At 37.2% G+C, this 26,877-nt stretch overlaps 1 protein-coding gene across 1 annotated transcript; it reads right to left on the bottom strand.

Annotated features, from left to right (window-relative positions):
• On the bottom strand, positions 1-26,683 carry BMP3 (bone morphogenetic protein 3). Its single transcript, XM_011966236.1, has 3 exons — positions 26,042-26,683; positions 10,938-11,848; positions 1-4,208 (listed from the first exon to the last, which is right to left on the bottom strand). Exons 1-3 carry the CDS (start codon positions 26,361-26,363, stop codon positions 4,017-4,019), a joined length of 1,425 nt encoding a protein of 474 aa, XP_011821626.1. The 5' UTR covers positions 26,364-26,683; the 3' UTR covers positions 1-4,016.
• Positions 26,684-26,877: the final 194 nt, after the last annotated feature.

The raw sequence follows: 26,877 nt of genomic DNA, 5'->3' as shown, positions 1-26,877 counted from the left end.
TCAATGAAGCAATTTTTATTTCCATACTGTATAATGAATAGCTTTCATTACTGAAAGAAAATGATACAAATTCAACAAAGCTTATACATTGGTAGTGAAGTATCCTTCACAGTTTCACTGCAATATACCCTCTAAGTGGATTTGACTAAAGAGTCAAACTGCATTTTGCATCTAAAAACTGTAGTAAAAAGGAATTTTTCTTGCTAAAATTATTACCATAATTAAGGATGAAAATTATTATCATTATAGGAAGGCAATAGTCATTAAATAAATTAAAATCATATTTGAACTTTTTCCATATACATATATAATATATATTTAAAATTGCCATTGACTGTACAAGTATTAAACATTTACAGCAACTGTGGAAAGCTGAAGGGAAGGACTGGTTTTTAGAAAGCAAGGATCATTTTATCACTTATAAACTACATTAAAATACAACTCAGGGGAAAAAAAGAGCTATATAGAAAAGTCCAGCTTACCCAAGATTTCTTATTTAATCTGTTCTTTAGTCTTACATACCAGGTGTGCATAGCTATTTCCTAACCCAACTTTGATTCAATAAGAAGTCAATGCCCAGACATTAGTTACTTGTTAGCATAGAGAAAAGTGAAAGCAGAAAGGCTAAACTGAAAGACTAAACTGAATGAATTATACAAACGTTTTTAATAAATCAGACTCTTAGCAGTATTACTCACATTTGATTGCCTATGAATATATTAAATGGGCAACAAGTATTTTATTCAGAAATATTAAGGTAAAAAATCTTAACATATAAATGTTCATCAGTTAATATATAGCAAAGGGAATGTAAAAATTTATCTGGAATATTGTAGTCCTGAGATCTGAGGAATCCAATCTTCCAGTTTAAGTTCTACAACCCCAAATCCTGTAAATTGTGTATTATTTACACAGGTTACAACAAAGTATTTAAAAAATATTCTATTGACATTGGCAGTCCCTTAATTTGAATTCAAGAGAACAGTTATTGAAAAAAAGAATTCTTTTTATCAAATAAAAAAAATAGCCGGGCATGGTGGCAGGCACCTGTAATCCCAGCTACTCAGGAGGCTGAGGCAGGAGAACCGCTTGAACCTGGGAGGCGGAGGTTGCAATGGGCTGAGATCGTGCCACTGCGCTCCAGCCTGGGTGACAAGAGCGAAACTCCATTTAAAAAAAAAAAAAAGAATTCTTTTTTTCAGTAACTGACTCTGTGTGTGTGTGTGTGTGTGTGTGTGTGTGTGTGCACGCTGCATCTGGAAATAGGGGTAGAGAGATTACTTGTGGGAGAAGAGAGAGAGAGTATTATGCATGATTTAGCAAATGGTGTTCATAATTGTAGCTTCTCTTCTCATGAGTGCCAGTTTAATAATTTAATATCAGGAGATTTCTAAACTTCTATGTAGGAATTATACAGAAACTAGTACCTAACATATTGTAAAACAGGCACGCATTCAATTTTCTAACTATTATTAGTAAATCTGTATTAATTAAAATAGTAATACATTTACTTCAATCTCTACTACTGAAAGATAATCTTGCTTTATTCTTTGGGAATAAAACTATTCCAATTTATGCCATAATACATCCTCAATTCAGTGATAAAATGATAGTTACAAAGCACCCAGAAAAACTACTGGTTAAAACCTATTTTCATTGCTAAGAGATTACCCAAGTTCTTTCATTGTGTTGTAATTTTATATCAATTGCTACTTAAAATGTAATCTTAACTAGTTGGTATCTGTAAATTTTATTATGTAGTGGGTGTTTGGCCATTGTGGGGTGCAATATGTAATAAGTAGGCATTGATTCAAATTAAGAAAGGTAACAAACAGGCATCTGGTTATCAAAAGGCTAAGAAGTGATACTGGGAATTGCCAGGAGTTTTGGTTGTTACATCTGTAGAAAAAAAACTAAATTTAGAATTTCACCAAATCTACCAATGAAAACGTTTTCTTTATTGAAAAACAGTGTGATCAGGATGGTGGCCACACTCTGGCCTACTTCTATCATATACTTTTATTTTCAAATGTTTGAGAACATGTATTAAAAAGTAATTTTCTCCTCCATCTCACTTTGAGTCTTCAATGTTATGCTACTATAAGAAAAAAAATGAACTAGAAGCAAGCATGGTAACTTAGGCACCAAAACTTCACTCATTTTTTTTTTAGAACTGGTGTGTCTCACTCACAGAATTAACACACACCCACACCAACATTTGTGTACCCCAAGGTGTCAAAGAGCTTCTTTTCATGGGTTCTTCTTTTAATAGGTTTTCAACAAAATACCACTTAAACCAAAGCAAATGCTGTAGTAATTTACTAACAGCGAAGTATAGGATGTTCTTGCATTTAGTTTATTAAAACAGGGACTTACAGTGTTTTTATATCTATCACTATCATTTCCTTCAAGGAAGATGGGTATGAAATAGCTGGAATTATAAACTTAACCCTTCCAGCTCATGACCAGTCTCTTCATTTTACCAGTGAGGACACTAAAGACACACAGGTAACACAGTGCCTTTCACAAAATAGATGCTCAAAACATTATTTATTAAATGACTGAACCATCATAATTAGCTACAGGCAGAGACAGAACAAACTCCATGTCTTCTGATACTGCACAGCCTCCAAAATGGCTGAGATATTTCTATCAGGGAAGACTGAACTAAAATGAGGATTAACCACAGATTAACACCAACAATGATCTATGGCCTGAATATATTTCCATCACACAAATAAATACAGTGAGAAGAAGGATTTTGAAATAATTTTCAAGAGTAAAGGTATAAGAGGACACATATATGTATGTGACACATAGAAATGGAAAACAAAATCAAACAAGTGTCTATATTTGATTCCCATACCTGGTGAATAATGTTTAGTAAGCTTTGCTAAATTGTAGATTTCATGACTGAGCGAAATGCCCTGATCTATGTGAAAAAGTGCCTGACTTAGAAGTGACTGAAGGATGATATTCAATATTTGGTTATGGTTAAATTGATCATTTAAGAAAATCTTCAATATTCCATCAGTTTTTGGGCCTCAACGTCTATCAATAACTTCATAGTAAGTAAAGGCATATCAGGAGAATTAAAAAGTTAATGGCTTTAGGAAGGATTTTTAAATTCAATTTAGAATAAATAAAAGCATTTGTGAAAAAGAAGTACAATAGAGGAATTATACTTGTGTTTTCAAAAACTGGGTTGCTGATTCCCTTTTCTGGTAGGAAATGAAATGAAAACAACTGTATTTGCAATTAAATAGCTGGGTCAAGTGGTAACTCTCTGTATATGCTCTGGAATTATTCTATCATATTTGGCAAAGTTCTCATAACTGAATGGTGTTTGCCATAGTATAAAATTAAAAAAAGAAAGAATCCTGTGTAAACTAAATTGTAAAACCATATTAAGCAAACCATCCTACAGAGGGCACAGGCACCTGGTACATGTACGCACATACATAGATACTAACGCTCAGCACAACTTTCCATTACACTTCCACAATGACTTGTGGAGGAAAAACAAGGGTAAACAAGAGTCTCAACAACGTAAGAAAAACATCGGAGTTGATTATTCAGCACTTTCTCAGGAATCTAAGGCAATAAGCCTAATTCGAAACATGAAATTGTTCTCTATTTCCCATTAGTCATTAAATGAGATAAATGACAAGCTATTGCTGCTTCTTCATTCTGTTTTCAAAGAACATTACAAAAATAAACCAGTGTGTTCTCTAACAGTTCTAAAAACAGTTGGATAAGTTGTTGCGTTTGATTACAAAAAGAGAAATAGATGTCCATATTTACTAAAATCTCACTTTAAGTTACATTCAGAAACAAATACAGTCCTTTTCCTTGGTGGAAATCTTCAATCTATTTGCTCATTCTCTTCTGACTATAGAAATAATCTTTTGAAACAAAATGCATTGGCAGTGCAAAAAAAAAAAAAAAAAAAAGGAAGAAGTCCATAAAAATAAACTAATGATTGAATTAAGCATTCAAATGAGTTCTTTGCCAGGTTATCTGCAAGCGCAAGACTCTACTGTCATGTTAGGATATACTTTAAGCACTACATTCTTATTTTCATCAAAGAATAAAATACTGAGCGAGGACATCTTTTCTGGTACACAGCAAGGCTCAGGAATCCCAGGAACGACCCCCACAGCTCTCACTATACTCTGGATGGTAGCATGATTTGATGGCTTCAAAGACTAGAAAAAGAAATGAAAGAATAACACATGTGTTAGGTGGAACTGCCTTTCCACTCCTCAGTCCTCATTACACAAAATGTTTACCTAAAGAATTTGTTTCAACAATTTAATAAAACCTCTGGCATAATTACACATTAAGCCCAATCTCTTATCCCACCACTACCAAAATGGTTATTATTTATTAAGTGCCTGCTGCATTCCAGGCATGTTATATGTAGTATCTCTAATTCTTACAACAAAGCTAACATTTCTTACATCTTACAAAGGCTCAAAAAGCTTAAACGACATATCTAAGGTCAAATAACTTGTAAATGGTAGAGGATTTAAACCCAGTTATCTCAGCAAGAATCATTTAATTACAAACAACTTAATCGCCAAACATGGAATTAATACATTCTACGATGTTTTCAATAACAAGATTGCAACAAAAAATGATTTGTTATTGACCTTATATTAATTAAAATCCTAACGAGCACTCTATTTAACAGAGATACATTATTGCCACTGCTATAGTGATATTTAGGCACTGTTGTTAAAATAAAACCAAGCAAGTGAGAGGTGTATTGATTTATCTACTTTATTTAAGAGTTGCCAAGATGGATTGGATGGTGACTATTCCACTATGTAATTATTCAACTCTCCTTAGAAGCACAAACTGGGGGTAAGAAGACCACACCATTGGCCACTGGGGGTCACTGTTGCTCCACTGGTTTAGAATTAAGCATGGTGGAGTTGTGTTCCAGGAGTGGGCCACGTCCTCTGGGAATGCCCTCTGGTAATTATCAGGGCCTACAGTTATCCCATGGATACCAGAATTTTCACCAAAGAAGCCTGAGTAAGAATCTTTTCCTTGAGAAAATGTCAAATGGTACCACTAAATCCATGTGAAGCATGTGGTTTCATTTAGAGAACCCCATACAGCTCTGCTCTAGCTAAAAGTACTAAAGAACAGTCATTTTTGCAAGTCCAGAATGTTAGGTATTGCCGGAGTGGTAAGAAGAACTTCCTAAGAGATGCCCCACTGTACGACACCTGTTTTTCGCGATGCCTCTTTTAGGCAGGTGAAAGTAGTTTTGTTTTAAACACATTGAGAAAAAGAAATTTGGTAACTTGCCAGAGACTAATTCAGGAGTAGGATTTCGACCAAAACTTTCGCTTTTTAATTTCAGGACTTTGAGCCATGTTTCTCATGGCTCAGAGGAACCCCTGCCCCAATGAATTGGTATTTTAATTTCAAACTCCTAAAACTCCCAGCATGGGAAACTGGAACAAGTTAAAACTTCAAGGGTATATACAAACCAAGGGAGAAGCAAATAATATAGAAAGCAGGTATACTCTTAAAAAAAAAAGAAAGAAAGAAAGAAAAGAAAAAAAGGATTCTTTTTGGCAGAGAAAGGTTAAATCTCATCCGATCTTTTAATATCAATGAAATAAAATCCATACATCAGACTTCAACTTTATTGTGATTAGGCATAAGTAACTAAATAATTAGACTTAATGATGGGCAACCGTTCTTACTTTTTTTTAACTAGAGATTTTCAGTATATGTTAAAAAGACTGGTTAACTTTGAATTAATTAGCTTTAATTCATTGCAAAGGAAGTTATTCCTCCCTTAAGGAAAGGAAGTCCACGCTGTTTTATTTTGCACATTGTATGCCCTGCATCACCAATAATATCTGTGTAACTTACATAAACTGCAATCAATATTGTACAACAAATGTCAGTAGCCATCGCTTGTTATTGCTATGGGTAATTTCTAAAGAAAGCTTTTGTAGTCATCCACTTTTCTCTACTGATTTAAAGTTATTTTTATGACTCAATCATCTAAACAGCTTGTCATAAAGCAAAAATAATTTTTAAACCAGATTTTCCAAAATTATTCTGCTATTTTAATGTTTAATGACTCCTATAATATTTGAATTTTATACAAAGTGGATCAACTTAATTAGATGAGACTTTGGGTGCTAAATTCTGCTGTGCATTGCTGTTCCTGAGAGCCTAGTATAATCTAGGTATGGAATAAATGCTTACTAAATGGATGAAATACTTAAAAGAAATAGCATACCCTCCATTTTATCCATTTCTGTGGAAATAATTCCTATCAACAAAAATACAAGTTTCTGTGCAAATGACCTGGTGTAGATATGGAAAATATTCATGGGTGTTTCCTAGGAAAATTCCTGTCTTTTTTTTTAAAGCTTCAACTAACAAACGATAGATTCAGAAACTATGAGTGTATGAGTAGTCTCTAGTGGGCTCACTGGAATTTGGACAGACGCCCCCGATTCTGCATTGGTGTATCTTATCAGGAACTTCTCAGATTACTAGGGAGTTTCCCCTGCTTTTTTTTCTCACTATGAAACCCTCTGATCAACCTGCCATTACCAGAAATAATTATGTCGTGCACAAAAGATCCATGTGGTAATTTGCTGGTGTAAAGCATATTGCCAGTCTGGAATTTCTGTTTGTTTCTGAGTTCAGGTCATGTTTCTCATGACTCTTTACTAAACAAGGTAAAAAATTAAGAAATATATCAATTACTAATGCATATCTGTGCTATTTCCCTTACCATCTCTTTCTAATGAGGGTGAAGCATGACTTCAACAGCAGTTAGGTAATTTTTTGCTTAAGTAACTCAGCACATCAAGATTTAATGTTTTTGGAGTTCATTTTTATGACCAGAGATTATAATTGGAAGATTCAGGAAATTAATTGAGGTTGTATCATTTTGAACTCATTAAATGTGAATTTCTTCTTTGTATGGAATACTTGGTTCAAAGTGTTGAGATTCTTTGCTGCCTAATTCTATGTGTTTGCTATTTCTTGCTATTTTTGCTTTTGCACAATTCCTTGAAAACAAAAAAGCAAAACCAATTTCTCTTGGATCTTTGTCATTGACAACAGCTCAATCACTTTCATCTGAAATTTCTGTTTTCCATCTCTTCTAAGGCGATGAGGAGAGGCAAGGGTACAGAACTTGGCGCTAACTGTATGGGTATTTTTCATCTCATGGCAGAATTCCAAGAATCTCTCTCTGGGGGAACGGATTGGCTGTAAGGGCTAGAAATCAGAAAAATCCAAACTGCCGTGTCTGTGAATGAAATCTACAATGGTCAGGCCTGCACCTGCCAAGCTGTGTATGATGTCCTCGAGTTGAATTTGATTACAAATGCATTAGCAGGGGAGAGCATGTCATCAGCTAAGAGCCTTCATTCCTGACCTGGGCCATGGAGTTTTACTCCACAATTCTTCCAGTCCAGCCCACATGGGTGTGATAGCCCAGAAACTATCTAATTGGAATCAGTGAAAGGGCAAAGCCTGGAATTTGGGAAAGGCAGAAAGAACACAGCTGTTCTGAATTAGAGAACAGGTTGTCAATTTTTGCAGACAAAAAGCCCCACCATATAGAACAGTCTTTGGCTCAGGAGGCTAAAAGAAAGGAGGGCCAACAAAACAGTCTAGCCTGGGGGAACTTTCTCTGGGGCAAAAACTATATCTAAAGTCTGAAATGTCTTTGGCACCTCAGTTATTCTACATATTTTGTACTGATCTGACCAGTGGCCTTGATCCTCCTCTGTTCCTTAGACTATATTTTTGTTTACAAAGTTCACTCTGGTTGCAGTATTGGACACTGTGCTGATAACAGGGGTGCTTATTAATTACCCCTAATGCAGCAGCTTCATTTGGCTTCATGTTTCCCATCTTTTTGGTCACTGTACCACTTGAAAGACGCAAATATGGAAGGCTTAAAGGGAACCACTAGAAAGCTTTAAAAGTTAAACAGATCCACACAAGGTGATGAGAGATTGAGAACTCTATGTAACAGCCAAACTCCCACTCTCAACTTGGCAAAAGGAAATCTGAAGCTCAGAGAGAAAGCTCCACACTTATCCCTGTTATGTCTCCCTGGAGTTCTGATGCCATTCCAAGTTTTGACAAATATTATGATGAGTTCAGTTGCTGCGACTGATGCTCTCCTGATTCTCTTACTCTCCAAAGAAACCTCCCTGGAAGAGCTCACGGGCGGTTGAACCCACAGGGAGAAACTATTTTCAGCTTTGTGATGTTTGAAACGGGACTAGAAACACTTAGAAAACATTTTCCTGCCTTACAACTTTTATTCTCTTGATCTCGTTTCCTATGTAGTCTTTCTTTAGAGTCCTACATTTGCCTTTCTTTCTCCTCAGTCTCAGAAATGGCCGTGAACACTAATGTCAATAACAGGTATTTATTGAGAACCTACTATGTGCAAGGTGCTCCACTGTCTCATTTTTCCACTGTTTTTGCTATATAGAAACTATTATTTTTATTATTTACTATTTGACCCATTTCAGACTGTAAAAATAACTTGTAGAGAGTATAAGTAACTTCTCCAAAGAGTTATAGCAGGTAAGTGGTAGAATCAAGATTCAAGCTAGAAGGATTTGACTCTCATTTTTGCTACTCAAGGTGTAATTTGTGGATCAGCAGCATCTGCATCACCTAGGAACTTGTTAGATATGCAGAATCTTAGGCTCTACTCCTATACCCACTAGAGCATGAACCTACGTATTAACTAAATCCAGGGCAATTTGCCAGGACATTAAGCTTTAAGACGCCCTGCTATGACCAAGCATGTACATTTAATTATTCTCCTGCACTAACATATTTCTCTCCTTAAATTTATTTCTGCTATTTTTGTCTTATTCCTCATCAGTTCTTAAATTATTATTCTTTAGGATCACTGAGAACCACGATGGAGCACTTCTGAAGTAACAGCAGGTTTCTGAACAGTAAAAGCAGGTAGAACCAACAGATGAGAGGGACAAATTGGAAGTAATTGTGGTGGGGTGGATACCAAATCAATTCTCCAGAGCTAGGGGTTCAAAAGCAAACCAACAGAGTATCTCTGCATTTTCATGGCTTCCTGAGTCCTGAAGATTGTAGTCAGGAGAAAAGGGAAAAACTCCTTCCCCAGGCTACCCAGAAGATACTACTCTTTATAAGTGAGAGGGATTATTTGGAAAACTTCAATACCCAACTAAAGTCAGTCATCCTGCATTTAAAGACAGATTTTAAAACCATTCTTGCCTCTCAATGCCACAAGGCAAGCCACACTATAACATAAAGGCTCATCACTGCCTGTTACATTTGTCATCTTTGTTGTGTGTGTGTTTTTAAATGTTATCTCAGTTGAACAAGTTTTGTTTGATCAGCAAAATATCCTCTATGAATATTTAGACAAGATAAGGCTCTTCATGTAATTGCAAGTGTATAGAATTCATACTTTGTGTTTGGGTTTATGAAACATAAAGTGATCAAAAATCCTTGGGAAAGAAAGGGTCTTAGAGAAGTATTATAACAAGAAAACAAAATTTCAATCAAGTTTATGGCCCTGAAAAGGCTAACCCAGCCGTGTGCTGTCAGTCCTTTGCTTTTTTTTTTTTTTTTTTTTTTTCCTCTTCAGAGTCAGGGTCTCGTCTCATTCTGTCACCCAGGCTGGAGTGCAGTAGTGCAATCAGAGCTTACTCCAACTCTTAGACTCAAGTGATCCTCCTGCCTCAGCCTCCAGAGTATCTGGAACTACAGGGGCATGCCCCTGTGCCGGACTAAAGCCCTTTGGATTTATGTGTTTGTTATGCTTGGCATCCCAGTGATGAACATGGGATCCCAATAGAACATGAAAATGCTATTTTAGAGATGCATAAGCAGAAGTTGGTCATTTGTTGAGACAAAGGATTTTTTTCTTCATTATCATACAATAGTAAAAATTGACTCATTTCAAATTTTGAAAAAAAAACTGTATTCTTCCTCTAAATTCTGTTCCTTCAGCTACCTTTTTTTTAGTATAACAGAATATAAACTGCTACATGCTGAGAATGGAAGTGCACCAATAAGCTTAACTGAAGGCTAAAGAGTGCCACTCTATTTTACTATAGAGGGTACTACTTAAACTTTAAATTCAAAGAGAACAGTCACTTGAACTTGCTGTGCAAGTTGGAGGTGGGGGTTGGAGAGAGTTCTGCAAATATATTTGTCAGGAGACTGAGAACTGATATGATAAAGTACAGACCTTATGGATTTTCGAAGAGACACAGGTAAGCTCTGACAGGTTGAAATCAGTCTTGGCAAAAGTTTACAGAGTCATCATATCCTATTTTGCTTTCCTTTTCTGATGTTTAGCAGTAAAGCAAATGAAATAAGCATGTGGTGGATTTCATGAGGCCAGTTTACCTGAGTCAGTCCTGATCCTGACCTCTGTGGGGACAGCTTAGCTCACAAGAGGGTGTTTATTAAAACATGTTCTGCCTTAGTGCATCAATTCCATCAGCTCTTCTCTGTGCTCCCATGGTATTCACTTATTCCTTGAATATTCTTCCAAGATCAGCCTTCTACGATTTGGGGCTTGCTTACATGAACAGGTGCAGGTTCACATGTAACCATGTGGCTGAATATGCACCGTGTTGAAAAGCAACACAGAAAGTATGTTTTACACATACATTTTTTTCTCATATCCTTCTTTATACCAATATTGACTTCATATTACTTTAACAACTATTAAAGAAAAACCAAGAATAACCATATTACCTATTATACTTCAGAATGCAGTAAATAAGGGATCCCAATGGATTTTGCAAATGGAAACACAAACACTTACACAAGCCCCCTATATGCACACTCAACTTAGTCAATGTGCCTTTCTACCAAAGGAAATAGGAAGTAAGTACAGGACAGAGAACAATGGCTACCTTTGGCATGGGGAACTGGCATGCTCCAGAGCAATAATAGGCATCGAAAGACTTGGGGGAGATAATCCATTCACTCCAGCCAATATCTGCAAAATCTACTTTAAGGTATCTCCTGGCGCAATTCCGAGGTTCAATCCATTGCTTTCTCCTTGCCTTTTTCAGGGTCTGCTCATCAAACTGGAGTGTCTGGCTCTTCTGGAGAGGTCCCTTTCTCTGTTTCTTTTTATTCTTACTCTTTTCAGGGGGCTGAGTCTGAAGGGTCTTGTAAGGCTTTCTCTCTTCCCACACCTCATCCTTTTTATACTGGTATTCTGCCCCAGGAAGCTCGTTGTTCTGCAGAGGCAGCAAGACCCCAGTAGAGCGCTTCTTCCTCCGTTCAATGGAAAGGGCAGCTCTGATGTGGCTATCCCATTTGGGAACAGTTCCAGTGGGAAAATTCTGGTGTCCCTGTAAGCTTGATACCACACTTTCTGGCTCAGAAATGGCAGCATCATTGGCATATATCAAGATATAAGGCTCCGGAAAAGGTAACATCCTCTTTGGCAGCTGGTGTCCCTTGGAGGTAATGTTAAATCCTATGAGGAACTCTTCATTTTCTTTGGCCTTCCTCAAGAATTGAGTGATATCTTTAGACAGCCAGGACATGATATCTCGATGAGATTTGGCCATATCCACTGACAGATGGCCAAGGAGTTGACTTTGGTTTCTGTTGAATTTGAGGATCCATGCAGAAAGATCAATCTGAATGTGTTTCCTCGGAGCATGATGGGAGCATCCTCCAGACACTGGACAACTCAGGCTGCTGTTTCCTAGCTCTCCAATATAGAAATATAGTGTGGCAGACAAAATGTTTTCAGACTTGGTTAGCGATGTCAGATTGAAGATATACAGTCCTTTTCTTTCAAGAGTTTCTAGGAAGGAAAAAGAAAGAGAGTAAACAGGAGTAAACAAGACCATTACTTTACTATATGACAATTAACTGAAAATGAATCAGAAACCTAAATATAAGAACTAAACCCATGAAATTGTTGGAAAGAAACCTAGGGGTAAATCTTCATGACTCTGAATTTGGCAATGGTTTCTTAGATATGACATCAAAAGTGTAAGCAATAAAAGAAAAAGTAGATACATCAATAAAATAGGTACATTTATAAAATAAACTGGACTTCACTAAAATTAAAAACTTTTGTGTATGAAAAGATATTATCAGGAAAGTGAAAAGACAACCTCCATAATAAGAGAAAATAATTGCAAATCACACATTTGATAAATCTGGTATCCAGAACATATAAGTAACAGTTACAACTCAACGACAAACAGACCTAGAAACCAAATAAAAATGGGAAAATGTCTTGAATAGACATTTCTTCAAAGAAGATATATAAATGGCCAAGAATCACAAGAGAAGATACTCAACAGCATTAGTCATCAGGGAAACACAATCAAAATCACAGTGAAGTACTACTTGACACACACTAGGATGACTATAACAAATAAACAAAAAACCCCAAAAGGTTACTGAAAAGGTGGAGAAAATGGAACACTCTCAAATTGCTGGTGGGAATGCAAAACGGTTCACTGGCTGTGGAATATTCTTTGGCAGTTCCTTAAAAAGTTAAACACAGAATTATTATGATTGCACAATTGCTGTCCTATGTATACACCCCAAAGAATTGAAACAAGCACTCAAATAGCTACACGGTTATAGCAGCACTAGTCACAATAGCCAAAAGTTAGAACGACTCAAATGACTACCAATGGATGAATGGATAAAGAAATTGTGGTATATCCATACAATCAGATATTATTCTGCCATGAAAAAGAATGAAGTACTGACACATGCTACAATGTGGATGAACCTTGAAAAAATTATGCTAAATGGAAGCAAGATATGGAAGATCACATATTGTTTGATTCTATTTATATGGAATATCCAGAATAGTAAAATCCATAGAGACAGAATCAGATTGGTGTTTGCCAGAAGCTAAAGGGAGGGGCTAATGAGAAGAAACTCCTTAATGGTTACAGGGTTTTACTTTAAAATTGTGGAAATATTTTGGAATTATATAGACTTGGTGATAGCACAATATGAGGGTATTAACTCTCATTATATTGTTTACTTAAAATTAGTTAAATTTATACTATGTGAATTTCACCTCAATTAAAACAAAACAAAACAATTATGTAGTCTCTTGTTTTTGAGAGTTCCTGGAAGTGGAATAAAAAGAGAGTAATAAACAGGAATAATTTTAAAAGACAGAAAAACATTAGCAAGAATCAGCCATTTTAATTAATTTGCTCTTTCCTTTACTGAAGCACCATAAATGTGTGAAAATTTTAACACAGAAGTAAACTTAAAGGGGTGAAAGCTCAGAGGTATGGAAGACTACCAAGACTTATTCCTACAAATTTGGCAAAGTATTGTAATAGCTTTTTATCTGAGGCATGTATAGCCTACGGGCTACAAACACAGGGTTTGGAATTACACTCACCTTGATTCGAGTACTCACTCAGCCACTTACTAACTTCACAACATTACACAAGTTAATATTCTCATGCGCAAAATGAGACAATATCTACCTCCCATGTCATGAGAATTAAATGAGACATGTATAAAGCAGTCCCTAAAGTGTCTGTGGAAGTGTTTCTTAAATATCAACTATTATTGTTATTAGTTCTGGTATTAACAGTCTTACAGGGATTAAATCTTCTACCTACTTCAAAAAATGTAGGATGAGGTCAGGTGCGGTGGCTCACACCTGTTATGCCAGCACTTTCGGAGGCTGAGTCAGGTGGATCATTTGAGGTCAGGAGTTCGAGACCAGCCTGTTCAACATGGTAAAACCCTGTCTCTACTAGAAATACAAAAATTAGCAGGGTGGTAGTGGCACACACCTGTAACCCCAGCTACCCTGAGGCTGAAGCAGGAGAATTGCTTGAGTCTGGGAGGTGGAGGTTGCGGTGAGCTGAGATCATGCCACTGCACACCAGCCTAGGCAACAGAGTGAGATGCTGTCTCAGAAAAAAAGGGATACTGCAAAAATGTCTAAAAAGAAAAAAAAAAGAATGCTGTTGTGGAGCTTGTTTGAAGTTTATGACATTCCATAAATTTCAGAGTTAATTTTCTATATAGTGCAACAAAAATGATTAAAATTGTTCACCCATACTTCCAATTCTTCAAATCCAGAAATGAGAGAGAAGAAGAGAATGAGAGCTTTATCAATAAGGGCATAATTTGATTCCTTCCCTTTAGCTCATAAAACTAGATCCACAAGACTGAGGTTAGAACTCAGGAATCTCCCATCCTGGGATCAGTCACCAGAGCCTAAGCCCTTCTCCATGCACTTGTTCCATATACATATTTGTTTCAGAAACACACACGCAATCGTGAAATTATGTTCTTGATCAAAAACATGTTTCAGTAAAAACAAAACGTTTTTATAAAGATGTGGAAACTTAAAATGAGTTCATTGAGTCCCCAAGCACAAGGGAGGTGCAATGGGAAACATATTTTATTCATTTTTAACATTGTGTGAAGGAAAAGGAGGGAACTGCCATTGGTGCACATTTGTATAATCCATGACACCAGGATAATATTTTACAGACCTTTATAAAAAAGCCATGGCATCACGACTTTTCAGAGACTTGAGCGTTAATTCATACCAGTCACCGGAGCATATACTTTTACCCAAATTTCGTGTAGCAGATAGAAGTTTAAAGTGGAAGGAAGAGAAGCCACTCTGTTCCAGGTATGTGGCAATCCAATGGTTGCCAAACAAACATGCTGCCAGGGAATAAATGATCTCCAAGGCATATGGGCGGCAGTACCTTAATGGATAAACCAATCCTGCCCCTTGTCCCACATTTTGCTTAAAAATATTTTCTTCTTTCAAACGTGTTTCCTTCTAGTCGCCTTGTGACCTGCTGTTAATCAGCTTCTACCTCTGTGTCTAATGTACAACATCATCTTGTAAAAGTTTCAGAATCTGTCATACTGCTTCTTCCAATGGCTCTCATTTTAAACCAGTGCTTTATTATGAAATCAAAGCCCATTGGCCCAGTTGCAATTTCACTACATCCAATAGCGGCCCTCAGGCAAATAACCTAAGCTCTTTAAGTTTTGGTGTGCTCTCTATAAAGTGGGTCTAGTAGTAACAACTATAGAGTTGTTGTGAGGATTAATTGAGAGAAGGCACATAAAACACATAGAAAATATTCAAAAAATATTAGCTAACTAGAACTGTGGTGTCCAGTATGACAGTATGTAGCCACTTACATTCAAATTGAGATGTGCTGTAAGTGTAAAATACACACTGAATTTTGAAGACTTAGTAAGAAAATGAACATAAGATATCATAGCAATACATTTTATATTAAGTCAGCCTGTGTTAAAGTGAGTTTATTTAACCATATTGCATTAAATATATTACTAAAATTAATCTCACCTGTTGCTTTTCACACTTTGAATTGTGGCTACTAAAATTTTTAAATTATATATGTGACTAACATTTGTGGCTCCCATTAAATCTCTATTGGATGGTCGTGGTCTAGGATAATCACTAGCTTTGTAGTCAAAATGAAAAGGAAAAAAAAAAAAGACTGTGCCATGATGATAATATAAGTAGCTATGCCATAATGATAATACAAGCTGCTGAAGGTGTTAACTATGCTTGGAGCAGAATTGGGAGCCATTAACTTTACCCAGGTAGAGGCAAAGAAACACACAGGTAAGAAGTAAGCTTTGGATCAGACTTTTAAACATGAAGGAAGAAGGAAACTTTGGCGAGGGGATGGAAGGAACACATTCTAGTAGTATACAATGCTGTATATCTGGAAGTTTTTGCAAAAGAAATGTTGCCAATGTTTTAAGTAGAAAATATAAAAATACTTACAACTAACCTAGTTATTGAAGTTCTAGTAGTTCTATAGAACTGAAGTTCTAGCAAATGTCTAAGCCATCCAAGTTGAGCAAGGAATGGCCAATTTGAGGCCTAACCAAAGGTGTTATGTTATGCCCAACACCTGATGTGTTTGCTCTTGTCATTTCCACCTAGGCTAGGGATCTCTGCCTGTTCTAGATTCTTTCTCTTCTGGGCTAAAAAAGAAAACCAAGAAGCAAAACAATAAGCTAGAATTGTCAGCCATTTCACAAAGCATTCATAGAAAAGACTTTGACTTTTCTAACACATACTTTATTTTTGCCTTCTCTGATTCTAAAACATTTTATTTTTGTGTAAGTTAATGATCTTCTCTCCAAACCAACTCAACAAATAGTTACTGAACATTTACAATGGACAAAAAAAAAAAAATAGTAATAAGTGAGCAGCATGGGGTCAAGTGAATGAATATAGAGAAGTAAATAAGAATGAGGTAAATGCCTTCCTGCAAATAGCAGTGCATGATAATATCTACTCAATTACTTTCATGCTCTTTTACTTTTTAGATTTTATATTACATTTTAAGGTGAGTAACTTTTCATACTTATGAACAGAAGATTTGCATTGTCTCTCTCTTCCTCATGAGTTGTAGCACAGCTTTATCTATGCACACATATATCTATGTTTGAATATCAGTAAATAAAAATATCTTAATATTCACCTTTTCTATTCTTCTGAAATATTCAGATACTTATCTGTTGGGAATGATTGAATCAAAAACCTGAAGTGTACTTCCTGAATAATAAGAGCAAACTGATATAATAAGGATACAAAAATAAGGGTGGATTTTTTCAGGCTACAAAAAATACTCATGCGTTTTTAGGCTGTGAATAGTATTCGGTACTAGAAAATATTAATTGTATGCTACACTGATCATCTAAATGTATCTGGAATTGCATGCCTAATTTTGGGTGCTCTCATTCTAACCAGTTTATTAATTCAGGAGAAAACAACTTGGAAAGAAACCCAGATGATGAGGGGTCTGGAAACTATCTCATAAATTTTAGTTGAATCAATAAGAAACCATGACCTGGAGGGAGAAAAAAATGTTTAGCAATGACATGAGAATTATTTTCCAATATTTGAGGGAGTGTGGAGAGATCAGGGTTTTTCTTTCCAGTGTCAAAGATGAGAATGAAGTCTAACAGTGATAGTCAAATGGAGGCCAAATCCAAGCCAATGTAAGTCATGACTTTCAAACTGTTTTACTTAGTGAGACTCATCTGTGGGACTGGGACAACTGGAGATAAGTCAAGACTATTACAGGAGGATGTTTTTATGGTAGGGTAGAGTGTGAAAGGTGAACGAGAGAACCTCTCGTCCCTTGCAAGTAACTATAACCGGCTTTGTTTTCTACTTTCCCCAAATAAATATTTTGATGCCAAAATGTGACTACCAATAGGTGGTGCTATTTTCTTACTGTTTGCTGGCACTGGCACATAGGAATATACTTACTGCAGTCTAGTTAGGGTTTACCATTAGCATTATAATCTTATATTTTGGATTTTCTAGAGTTTTAACACCTAAGTATTGAAAAGGAGGTTGGAAGTCAGACGAGTTTCTGAACAAGCCATATTCTCTTTTACACACTTGTTGGGACTTTTCAGCTGTTGCTCCTTCTCTCTGCAATGTCTCTACCCACCGTTTTTCTCCTTGATAATCCAGATTTGTTTTTTAAGGCAAGGCAGAGATACTATTCCTGGATGCAAACTTGTCACGACAACCCATTTCCTTGGCTAGGACCCTGCCTCTATTACCATTTTCATTACACCTTTGCTCCTTCTTAAGGCCATAAGTTTCTTAAAGACAAGGCTCTAAATTATATCAGACTCTTCAGCCTCCAACACAGGGCTTAACGCTAAAGCTTTTTTTATATGAATGAGCAAATTTAGTTCAACCTACTCATTAGAGAAATGCAAACATGAAAGACCCTAGGAGTTAGCCAGCTAGCTAGCAATTGACTTTGGAGAGGAAGCCAGATAGGCTTTTTAAAAGGAGTTTGATTATTAAATAAAGGTAGAAGATTTATTTCTATTTTTATCTAAAAACAAAGCACTTGCACCTGAGGAAACCAAGGACTCATTTTGGGAAGTTGGGTTCTGACTTTGGGACTTAAGGCCAGCCATGCTATTGCAACAATTCAGTGCCTCTCCAGGAGTAGCTGAGCCTGTGTCCAGGGAGTGGTAAGGGGAAGTTCACCTTTGTGCTGGCCCACACAGAACGTTTTCAAAGGGAATTAGAACACACAATGGAAAGCTTTCTATGTAAAGTCTGATTTTAAAACAAATAGACTAAATGAAATCTTGATGATTAGCTAAATCCCCAGGAAGCAGGGAAAACATTTTAGTCATACAGAAAATATGTAACTAAGAACAACCACCTCCCCAACCTCCCCCTGCCCCAACTTCTTTCTTCAAACAAAGTACAGCTGCTAGAAATGCCAGGGGTGCCTAGGACAGGGACACATCCACCCTCAGTCGCTGGCTGAATATTTGCTGCGGATTACTTAGTCAAGATTGAAGCGTCCCTGTGCTGCCTTTAACTTTCAGCCACGGGTGAAAGGAAGAATTTCTACAGAGAACACAAAGTCACAGAATTGTGTTTCTTCTACACAGTCTCAGTCAAACGACTGTGCTTTATGGGATCTCAAAACAACCATTCTCTATGTCCAAAGTAAAAGCATTAAAGATGATATGATGTATGTTTTTCTAGAATAGTAAAATGTTCACTAATCAGTTTATCTACTCCTAGCCTATGCCCAAAGGCATTGCTAGACTGTGAGCCCTCAGAGGGCAGACCTATGTTCTACAGATATTTGAATTCCTAGTATTTCACACAGCCTAGAGCGCTTAAATCCCAAAAGGTATTTGTTCAGTGTGTTAAATGAACAACTCTGTAAACTTAACAGATTTAAAAGTGTTTCCTACTTAACACCAAAGAGTAAAAACTTTCAAGTAATTTCAAGTTCCCAAAGTCAGCAAGAGCCCTTCTTGGGTATAAATACCATATGATATTTCCTTTCAGTTCATTAGAAAATAAGAATTATTATAATCATTGTATATGAAGTAGAATAGTATTGCCATTTAATATATAAATGATAAAATGCCCCATAAGAAATTCCTTCAAGGTAAGTTTATTTTTAAAGGATATTTGCCTAGCTGATAGCTTTTGAACTGTCTCATCTTTTCTCCTGAATATCTAATTCAACTCAACTGAAGTATTTAGTGAGTGTCAACTACATGGCAAACTGTGCTAGGTCCTCAGAACACACAGATGAAATGAGAGACTCTATGTCCTCCAGGGACTTGCTTTGTAGGCCCCTGCTCATACCATATTTTTCTTCTAGCAAATTTATTAGATCATAAACTCTCTGCAGTCATGAGTGAAGGGTAAGCAGTCTTGATTAACTTATTTCGAAGACTTCTTTATGGCAAAACCATTGTAATATGTTTTTAAATGTTTATATTTATTTTTAAATATATACCTTCTAAGGTATATATTTCTAAGGTATATATTTAAAAAAGTTTACCATTATATAAGTCAATAAATCATTTGTCTATGGATAGGCCCACTAAAAGGGCCAGATGAGATCAGGAATAACATGATAATCAATTCTAGATTTCAAAAGGCTGGTTTTGATATAAAATACTCAAAACTCTAGGGACAGAAGCTTAGAGCAGTGTTGCTCAAATATGGATCAGAATCTTGGGGATGGCTTTTTAAAACACATATTTCTGAGCTCCCCCACCAGAGTTTGATTCAGTGGGTCTAGTACGGGCTGGAGAACTTTCTATCAAGGTTCTAAGTAATACTGATGCGGCTAGTCCATGAACTATACTTTGAGAACAACTAACTTCAAGAAATCTCTCTAAAAAAGCATAACCCTACACCCCTCAGCCACCACGGTCAGGACAGAAAAAAGTACATTTGTTGAATATAGGTTTGGGATATCATAGATTGCACAGATGATTACCAACTATTTTTACATCATCACCCAAGTGTTTTCTGTGCTACAGACAAGTGCATATTATCAACATTTGAGATATGTTTAACCCTTTGTGGAAAGCCAGAGGGAAACAATCTCAAAATATTAAGAATATTAGAATACCTAATTTATATAGAACTTCTAAACTTTTAAAGCATCTTTACATTCACTTTGTCAATTGAGTTTCACCATCTTTCTGTGAGACAGGCACAGGAGGTATAATTTAACCCATTTGATAGATGAAGAAACCGAGAATAACAATATTAGGTGACTTTACTTATTATCAGTTTAGCCAACAATGGAAATTGGATCTCCTAACTCTTAGCTTTAGGTAATAGAAAAAACAAAACACTAATAATCTTTTCTTTACTTGAAAACCATTTCACTTAACACCAAGTACAGCAGTTACCCTTAATTCAGTCTTTAGATTAATTTCATGCAATTAAAGAAAAAAGTTTTTAAAGGAAAAGAAAATAAAAGTATGTTGGACAGTTGCTTTAACTGTAAAATGAGGGGGCTAAACAAAGAACCTTAAACTTCTAAATTTATTGAACGTAATTATTTTATAAAAGAGATATTTAACAGTACCTTAGTAAAGTAAAACTATCTGAAGCCAGTAATAAAGTGAGATTATTTTGCACACACACTTACATTCATGGTATGCCCAAATACAATCAAGGTGCTGCATTTACCATGGTTCTACCGCCATGAAAAGATGGCTTTTAAAGAAATACAGATCATTGAAAGAGTCAATAAAACCACTGTGGTCATTTGATTCTATGATCTACATGCTGATGTTTTAGATGAACAAAGAGAAATTCATGCCTTTAAAGTATTATCCCTTAAAATATGTGTTATCCAGGAGTACTACTGTATATGCCATTATGCTAAGACACAACCACTGCTAACATGTAGATAGACTAGTAATTTTATTGACAGTTACATATATTCCATATATGAATGCTTTTTGGTTACATTTCATCTTTTACTACTGCCAAAAGTAGATATGATCCTGGTATACCTGTGTTACTTGATTAATATAAAGTCAATATTTCTATTAGAAATTCTATTTTCATGGATTCATAACATAATCATAAAAATTTACTCAACTGAATCATGCCATAGAGAAGTTTGAGTTAAGATTATTTGTGATACCAAATGTTTTTCCACTACTACCCCCAAAATAAAGGCATTAAGACACTAACTGATTATTAGTATATACAAATTTAGCATAAGGGAGAATCATGAAAATCTGGGGAGACATGTTCTGTTATTGAAGCACAAAAATCCTGACTAGCCAATAGAAAATATATAACAAGTTGCTCAAGCATTTTTATAAGATTTTTTGATAGGTGTGATTTCTTTTATTATGCCTATTAAACAAACACTGGGGATTTATAATATAAGGAATTTGATTGACATCTTGAGTAAACGTGTCTTTCATCAAGGTAGTAGTGGTGATAAAACATTAATAAAGTGATACATATGATCGTTAGTGAATTTTCCCACAAATAAGCTAGCGTTTCTTTTTAAAGCATAATACCTGTGTGAAACAATGAATATTACTCTATAGATGAGAACAATGAAGGAAAATTCACAAAGATACAGGAAAAAATAAAATTTAATGAGAGAAGAATTCTAAAATTACATTCAGAGGCGTTTATAACATAAAAGCAGGAAGATGGTACAATGCCACTTGAACCCAAGTCCAAAAAGCAATAATATAAGTAAACATACTGCGATAGGTACTGCATGGGAAATGAGAAATGAGACAGTGTTCAGTTGAACCACTGTTTTCCTAACTAGACATCTTAGAAAGACATTTCTGTAAAATGCTTTCTCCAGGAGAAAGTATTCCCCTTTTATGGGGACTCATTAGCATTTAAAGGCCTTGAAAGGCCCCACAGCAAAGAAAATTGATCACATTTTCCAAGTTTGACTATGGAGCCCAATTTTATATAATACCTGTTAACATCTTGCAAAGACCTGTTTTTGTGAAATTTTCTCCTAGAAAATTAGATTTGACCGTTAAAAATAATAGGTTTTGAGATGAGCTCAGTATGTTTGAAAAATTGTCTGGCAAATACATCATGGTACTTGTTTCTGCTTCCCTTAAAGGAAGGAATTGTTATCTCGAATGTTTCTTCCAAATATAAAAGTATATGATACAAAAATGCTTAAAAGAAGATTTGATATTCATATCCCTATTAAATTTTTAGAAAAATCCGAACTCATTCAATCATGTGCTTACGAACTTCCACTACTTAGGTAAAATGTATGTACCCCTTCTAATTCGTTCTGAATTATGTATATATTTCTAGTGTGCAAATATTCCTTGAGTGAATTATTTGCTTAGGAGATGTTTTCTTCATTGACCCTCATGGTCTCTTGGTCTCTTCAAGTGTTTCTAGCTAAACAACAAAGTTAAATTTAAATTTTTTAATGTGATTCATTCCCTTTCTCCTTTCCATTAGCATGAATAATCAAGAATTCATGGCATTATGATTTTTTTAAATGTCAGAGATTATAAAGCTGTCTTGTTTGTTACAGCAAAAACTTCATTAAAGGCTATCATGTATTCAGAGTAGTGTATAATTCAAAGCAGCTGCACACCCAGCTCCTCTTCCCTAGATGTACTATTGTCCTTTAAATGAAAACATCAGATTATCTAAGTACTTTTAAATTTCAAGTCTAGTTTCTAGGTGCCAGGCACTTCAAGGTAATTATGTTTTAATAGTTTTGTAGTCCCTTACCATCAAACCCATCACAAATGATGTTTTCCCGCTGGTTCCATATATTTTGAAGGAATGGCTCCCATTGGAATAATCGTTCAACACTTAATTATATACTATATTTGCCAAAGCCTTATATTTTAATCTTATACTTCAGAAACATTTCAATATTATAATTACTTATGTTAAAAGTACTTTGGTCATAGGAGGAAAGAATCTCCTCTTCCTCATTGCAGGAAAATATTCACTTGTGGGGCTGGATTGCCTCAGTTGTTTTTTTAAATCTATGAAGTATGTGAGATTTTTTTAAAGGTGACAAATACTCACTAAAATGTGCTATTTTTGTACATGCATGTCATAAATAGTGATAGTTTCCAAATAACACGTGTGCCTTAATTGTTTTTCCTAAAGAGATTACATTTGCCATTAAGAAAAGTAAGATTAAGTGACTATGGGAATCACGAGAAAGTGATGATCCTAAAGTATCTTAAAAGTTCAAGACAGAAGAAAACTTCATGTAAAATACTCTTCTTTATCATATAGCAGCCAGAGACAACTTAAACCAAAATCAAAATAAATGCTAATTTCATATCCTTCTGTCTTCCTTCACATGGCGTGTTTTTATGAAGCTGAACTTCTCCGTCATTAATACGTTTTGTAAATTACCTTTTGCAAAGGGAAAGATAAAACCTGTCTTTATGTAAACCCTTCCACATCACAAAAAAACTTACAAGCACTCCAAACTTACGGTTTTGGCACACCAACTACATAGCATTCACGAAGGAGAAAAGGGGTTAGCAGAAAGTGTATTTAGGATGGATGCCACCCACCATCAAGTAATGGTTTAAGTAGAAAGTAATCAGAGGGAGACCACAGCAGCTAAATTTCAACCAAAGATATTCTAGGTTTAGAACAATAAACAATTTTAATCAGGTATGTTCCAAGGAACAAATAGGACTCTAAAGCTGTAACTCAGCCTGAATAAGCACTCAGAGGCTGCCGGATCAGCAGCTACCCCATACACAACACACCACCTGATCTTCCATTAAAATTTCTAACGTCTTCAGTACAGAGAAACCCATATGTTCTAAAACTTAAACTCTCTGGACTGGAAAACATATCTACTATATTAATTTAGACAGCATCTTTCACCTACAAGGGAACATATGTCACGAGGTGAAAGGGTGTTATGGAAATGCTGATATGGATGAAGAGAGAGGGACACACATGAAAACCTTAGCACCTTCCTGCAGTCCTGCCTTATTAGAGCCAGAACTGCCTTATAATAGTCTTTTTAGTGTGTTAGTAACTAAACACTCTTGGAAGGGGTCCAACACGAACCACCTCTCCAGGAGTCTCAATGAGGTAACATGACACTTAAGCTTCCACAAAAACCAGTGTCTACATTTGATGAATAAGTCATTAAGACAGTCTCTAGGATGCTAAAGGGATTACTTTTCTTATCATGGCACACAGTCTTGTATATATGCATCAAGTTGCAACTCATCATTTCAAGGGAATGTCTGGCCTCCATATCAGAGTTTATTATTTGATGCTATGAGACTACAGTGAGGCTGATAAGGGACACTCTGGAATTATATTGCAAGGAATGAGTGGAGCCAAAAAGAATATGGTGCCTGAGTTATTAAAATCTTTATCCATGGTTAACTTAGCCTAAAACAAATAAAAGCTGTACAATATGTGAATGAAACAAACTTGAATTCTACCTCCAAACCATGTAGTTCATACTATAAATGAAACTTGTTAATACAAAAAAAAAGTTGTTTTTTTATCTTAGTGGCCTCAGTTATTCCCCAGCAATATAACCAAGAAAACAAATATCAAGATGAGAGTGATTTGAGTACCTTCATTTTTGCCACCTGCCTAGCTCACCCAACTTCCTTTCAATCTTTGCAACTCTCACATGAGTTCTTCACTGAGTTATGCCCCTAGAGTTGCACTAAAGTAAACAGAGTGTTCAATGGTGTAGTCAGCTGTCAGGACAGCCTCCTCCAATGGCTGGGATACTGTAGATAACACAGAGCAAGTTTCTTTTTCCTTACTGGTGGCCATCTCCTCACAGATCATGCTCATGATTTTAAGAAAGTAAAATCTGGTTCAGTTCAGTCTCTAGCTAAATACTTCTGCATTAGGAAGCATACTTCACATCTATTGTAAATGTCATCATGCCTATAAGCTCTAGAATATATTTACACAGACAATGCAGAGCTTTCCTTGATGAATGCTTTAGTTTTCCCTTTTTCCAGGAGTCCTATATATCAGACTTTTGGGAGATTTCTTTCTAGTGATTCTGACAGTATTGATTGAGGCATGGCCTCATTTTCTTGAAGATTCTTGGCTATTGTTCAACAGTTCACTGAAAATAGGCTTTGCAGTTACATTTCCCCTTATCATGAATGTAGTGAACAAAAAAGCCTGGTGAATCCTCAAAGCATAAAAACAGAGTTAGTGTCCAGGAAGCTTTCCCTCAAGCTGTTAGCACAAGGGAGGGAAGCTGTTAGCATAAGTTATTCCCTTCACCACAGGGGCTAGGAGAAACCTTGTTAAGCCATGAATTTCAGTCCAAAGTGATCTGTGCTGAAAAATGGGATGAGCAGATTTTCTTGGGCAGATTCCAAGAGGTGTTTACATCCAGGGTTGCTCCCTCCCCTTGTCTCCCAGCTCCTCCCAGGATGGATGGTACAATCCCTATTTACCCAGATGCGTTTTAAATAATCGAAACACCCAAGCACCTGTTTCTTTCTTTCCTTCCTTCCTTCCTTCCTTCCCTCCTTCTTTCCTTCCTCTCTTTCTTTCTTTCCTTTCTTTCTTTTCTTTCTTTCCTTTCTTTCTTTGCCACTAAGGAACTATCAAGTACAGTGTCAAATATAGTACAGTGACACAAAGGGCGCGAATTTACAGCGGGTGCAAGATCTGGAGAAGCGACTATTCAAAAGGAGAGGGGAAGGCGTCTTATTCAAGTGTAATTTCTCTCTTGGGCCCTGGCATTGGCATAAAATGGCATCTGCCTCTTAGTAAACATGGCTAAAGCCCAGTCCAAAGGAATTTCCGCTGGCCGATTTAGGAATCAACAGAATAAGTTACCCTAGAGGTGCTCCAGTTACTCAGGGCAGGAGGCCTCACAGGCATGGGGTGTCACCCCTTCCCTTTTTCCACGAAGTTCCTCCAGCCTACCCCCTCCACTGCTCCGCGCCCTTCATTCTCTGTATTTCCCCCTCTCACTTTGGATTTGAAAACTGGGCTTACAGGAGATGCAGCTGGTGACACGCGGGGTGTGACTGGAGGGAGGAATCCAGAGGGCAGCTGCGGAGGGTGGAGAAAGATCCCTGGGCAGCGCAACCAAGCAAGAGGCAGACAAGGAAGCTGTGGGGGGTCCTGGGAGAAAGCTGGGGCGGGACCGCGGGAAGGGGTCTCACCTCGCGCACTCACCTGCTGCCGCCGCCCGAAAGCTGCGAACCGTGTTGCCTTCACGCAGGGACTGAGGGCGCCAGGGCTTCGAGCCTCCCTCCAGGGAGCCAGGTGTCCGCGCCGCCTGGACCGTGCTGTACCTGTCATAGAGCCGCAGCATGTGTTCAGAGACCTTGTCTTGCGGCTGCAGCTCGGCGTCCGGGCCACCACCTGCCGTGCGGTCACCTGGCACAGCTTTGCGGAGCTCCGGCAAAGGTAGCTTCGGTCTCTCTCCCTGCGCTAGGCTCACGCAGAAGCAGCCCAGCCACAGAAAGAGCAGCCTGCTCGCCCCAGCCATGGTCATGGCGAGATACCCGCGCGGCGCGTCGGCTCCCGGCGTCGCTGCGGGACACTCCGAAGGCGCAAGGAGCCGGCGGCGGAGCCGAGGGTTGAACTCCAAACCAGCTAGGGCGAGGGCGCACGGAGCCCGGGACACGGCCGGGTGCAGCGAGACAGCGGCCAGTCCCACTTGCTGCGCGGACCCAGCGCAGCCTGACAGGTGGGCTCTTCCCCAGCAGCCGCGCGGACCTCACCGGCGCAGGGCGCTGCGGGCGCCGTCTCCACTCCAACGCTGAGAAAGAGCTGTAGGTCGCGGCGTGTGTGGCCTGGGTGTTTTCAAGATCTGTCTGTACCTTCCCTCCTCGCTTTATTTTTGGGAACACTCGGCCAAACTGGCCGCGCTAGGGACTAGGACTAGCTCTGCTTTGGGCGCCAGGTCGGAGCCGGGGCTGTGCGCAGCGGTCGGGAGGGCGCTCGATTGCCTTTTCCAGGGATTGGAGCAGCTGCGGCGCCGCTGGTCCGAGTTTTTTAGTGTACGT

The sequence above is a fragment of the Mandrillus leucophaeus genome, unplaced genomic scaffold, assembly GCF_000951045.1.
Source record: "Mandrillus leucophaeus isolate KB7577 unplaced genomic scaffold, Mleu.le_1.0 Scaffold75, whole genome shotgun sequence".
NCBI classification, from domain to species: domain Eukaryota; kingdom Metazoa; phylum Chordata; class Mammalia; order Primates; family Cercopithecidae; genus Mandrillus; species Mandrillus leucophaeus.
The sequence above is the reverse complement of the archived record's forward strand: the minus strand, read 5'-3'. Positions and strand labels throughout refer to the sequence as shown.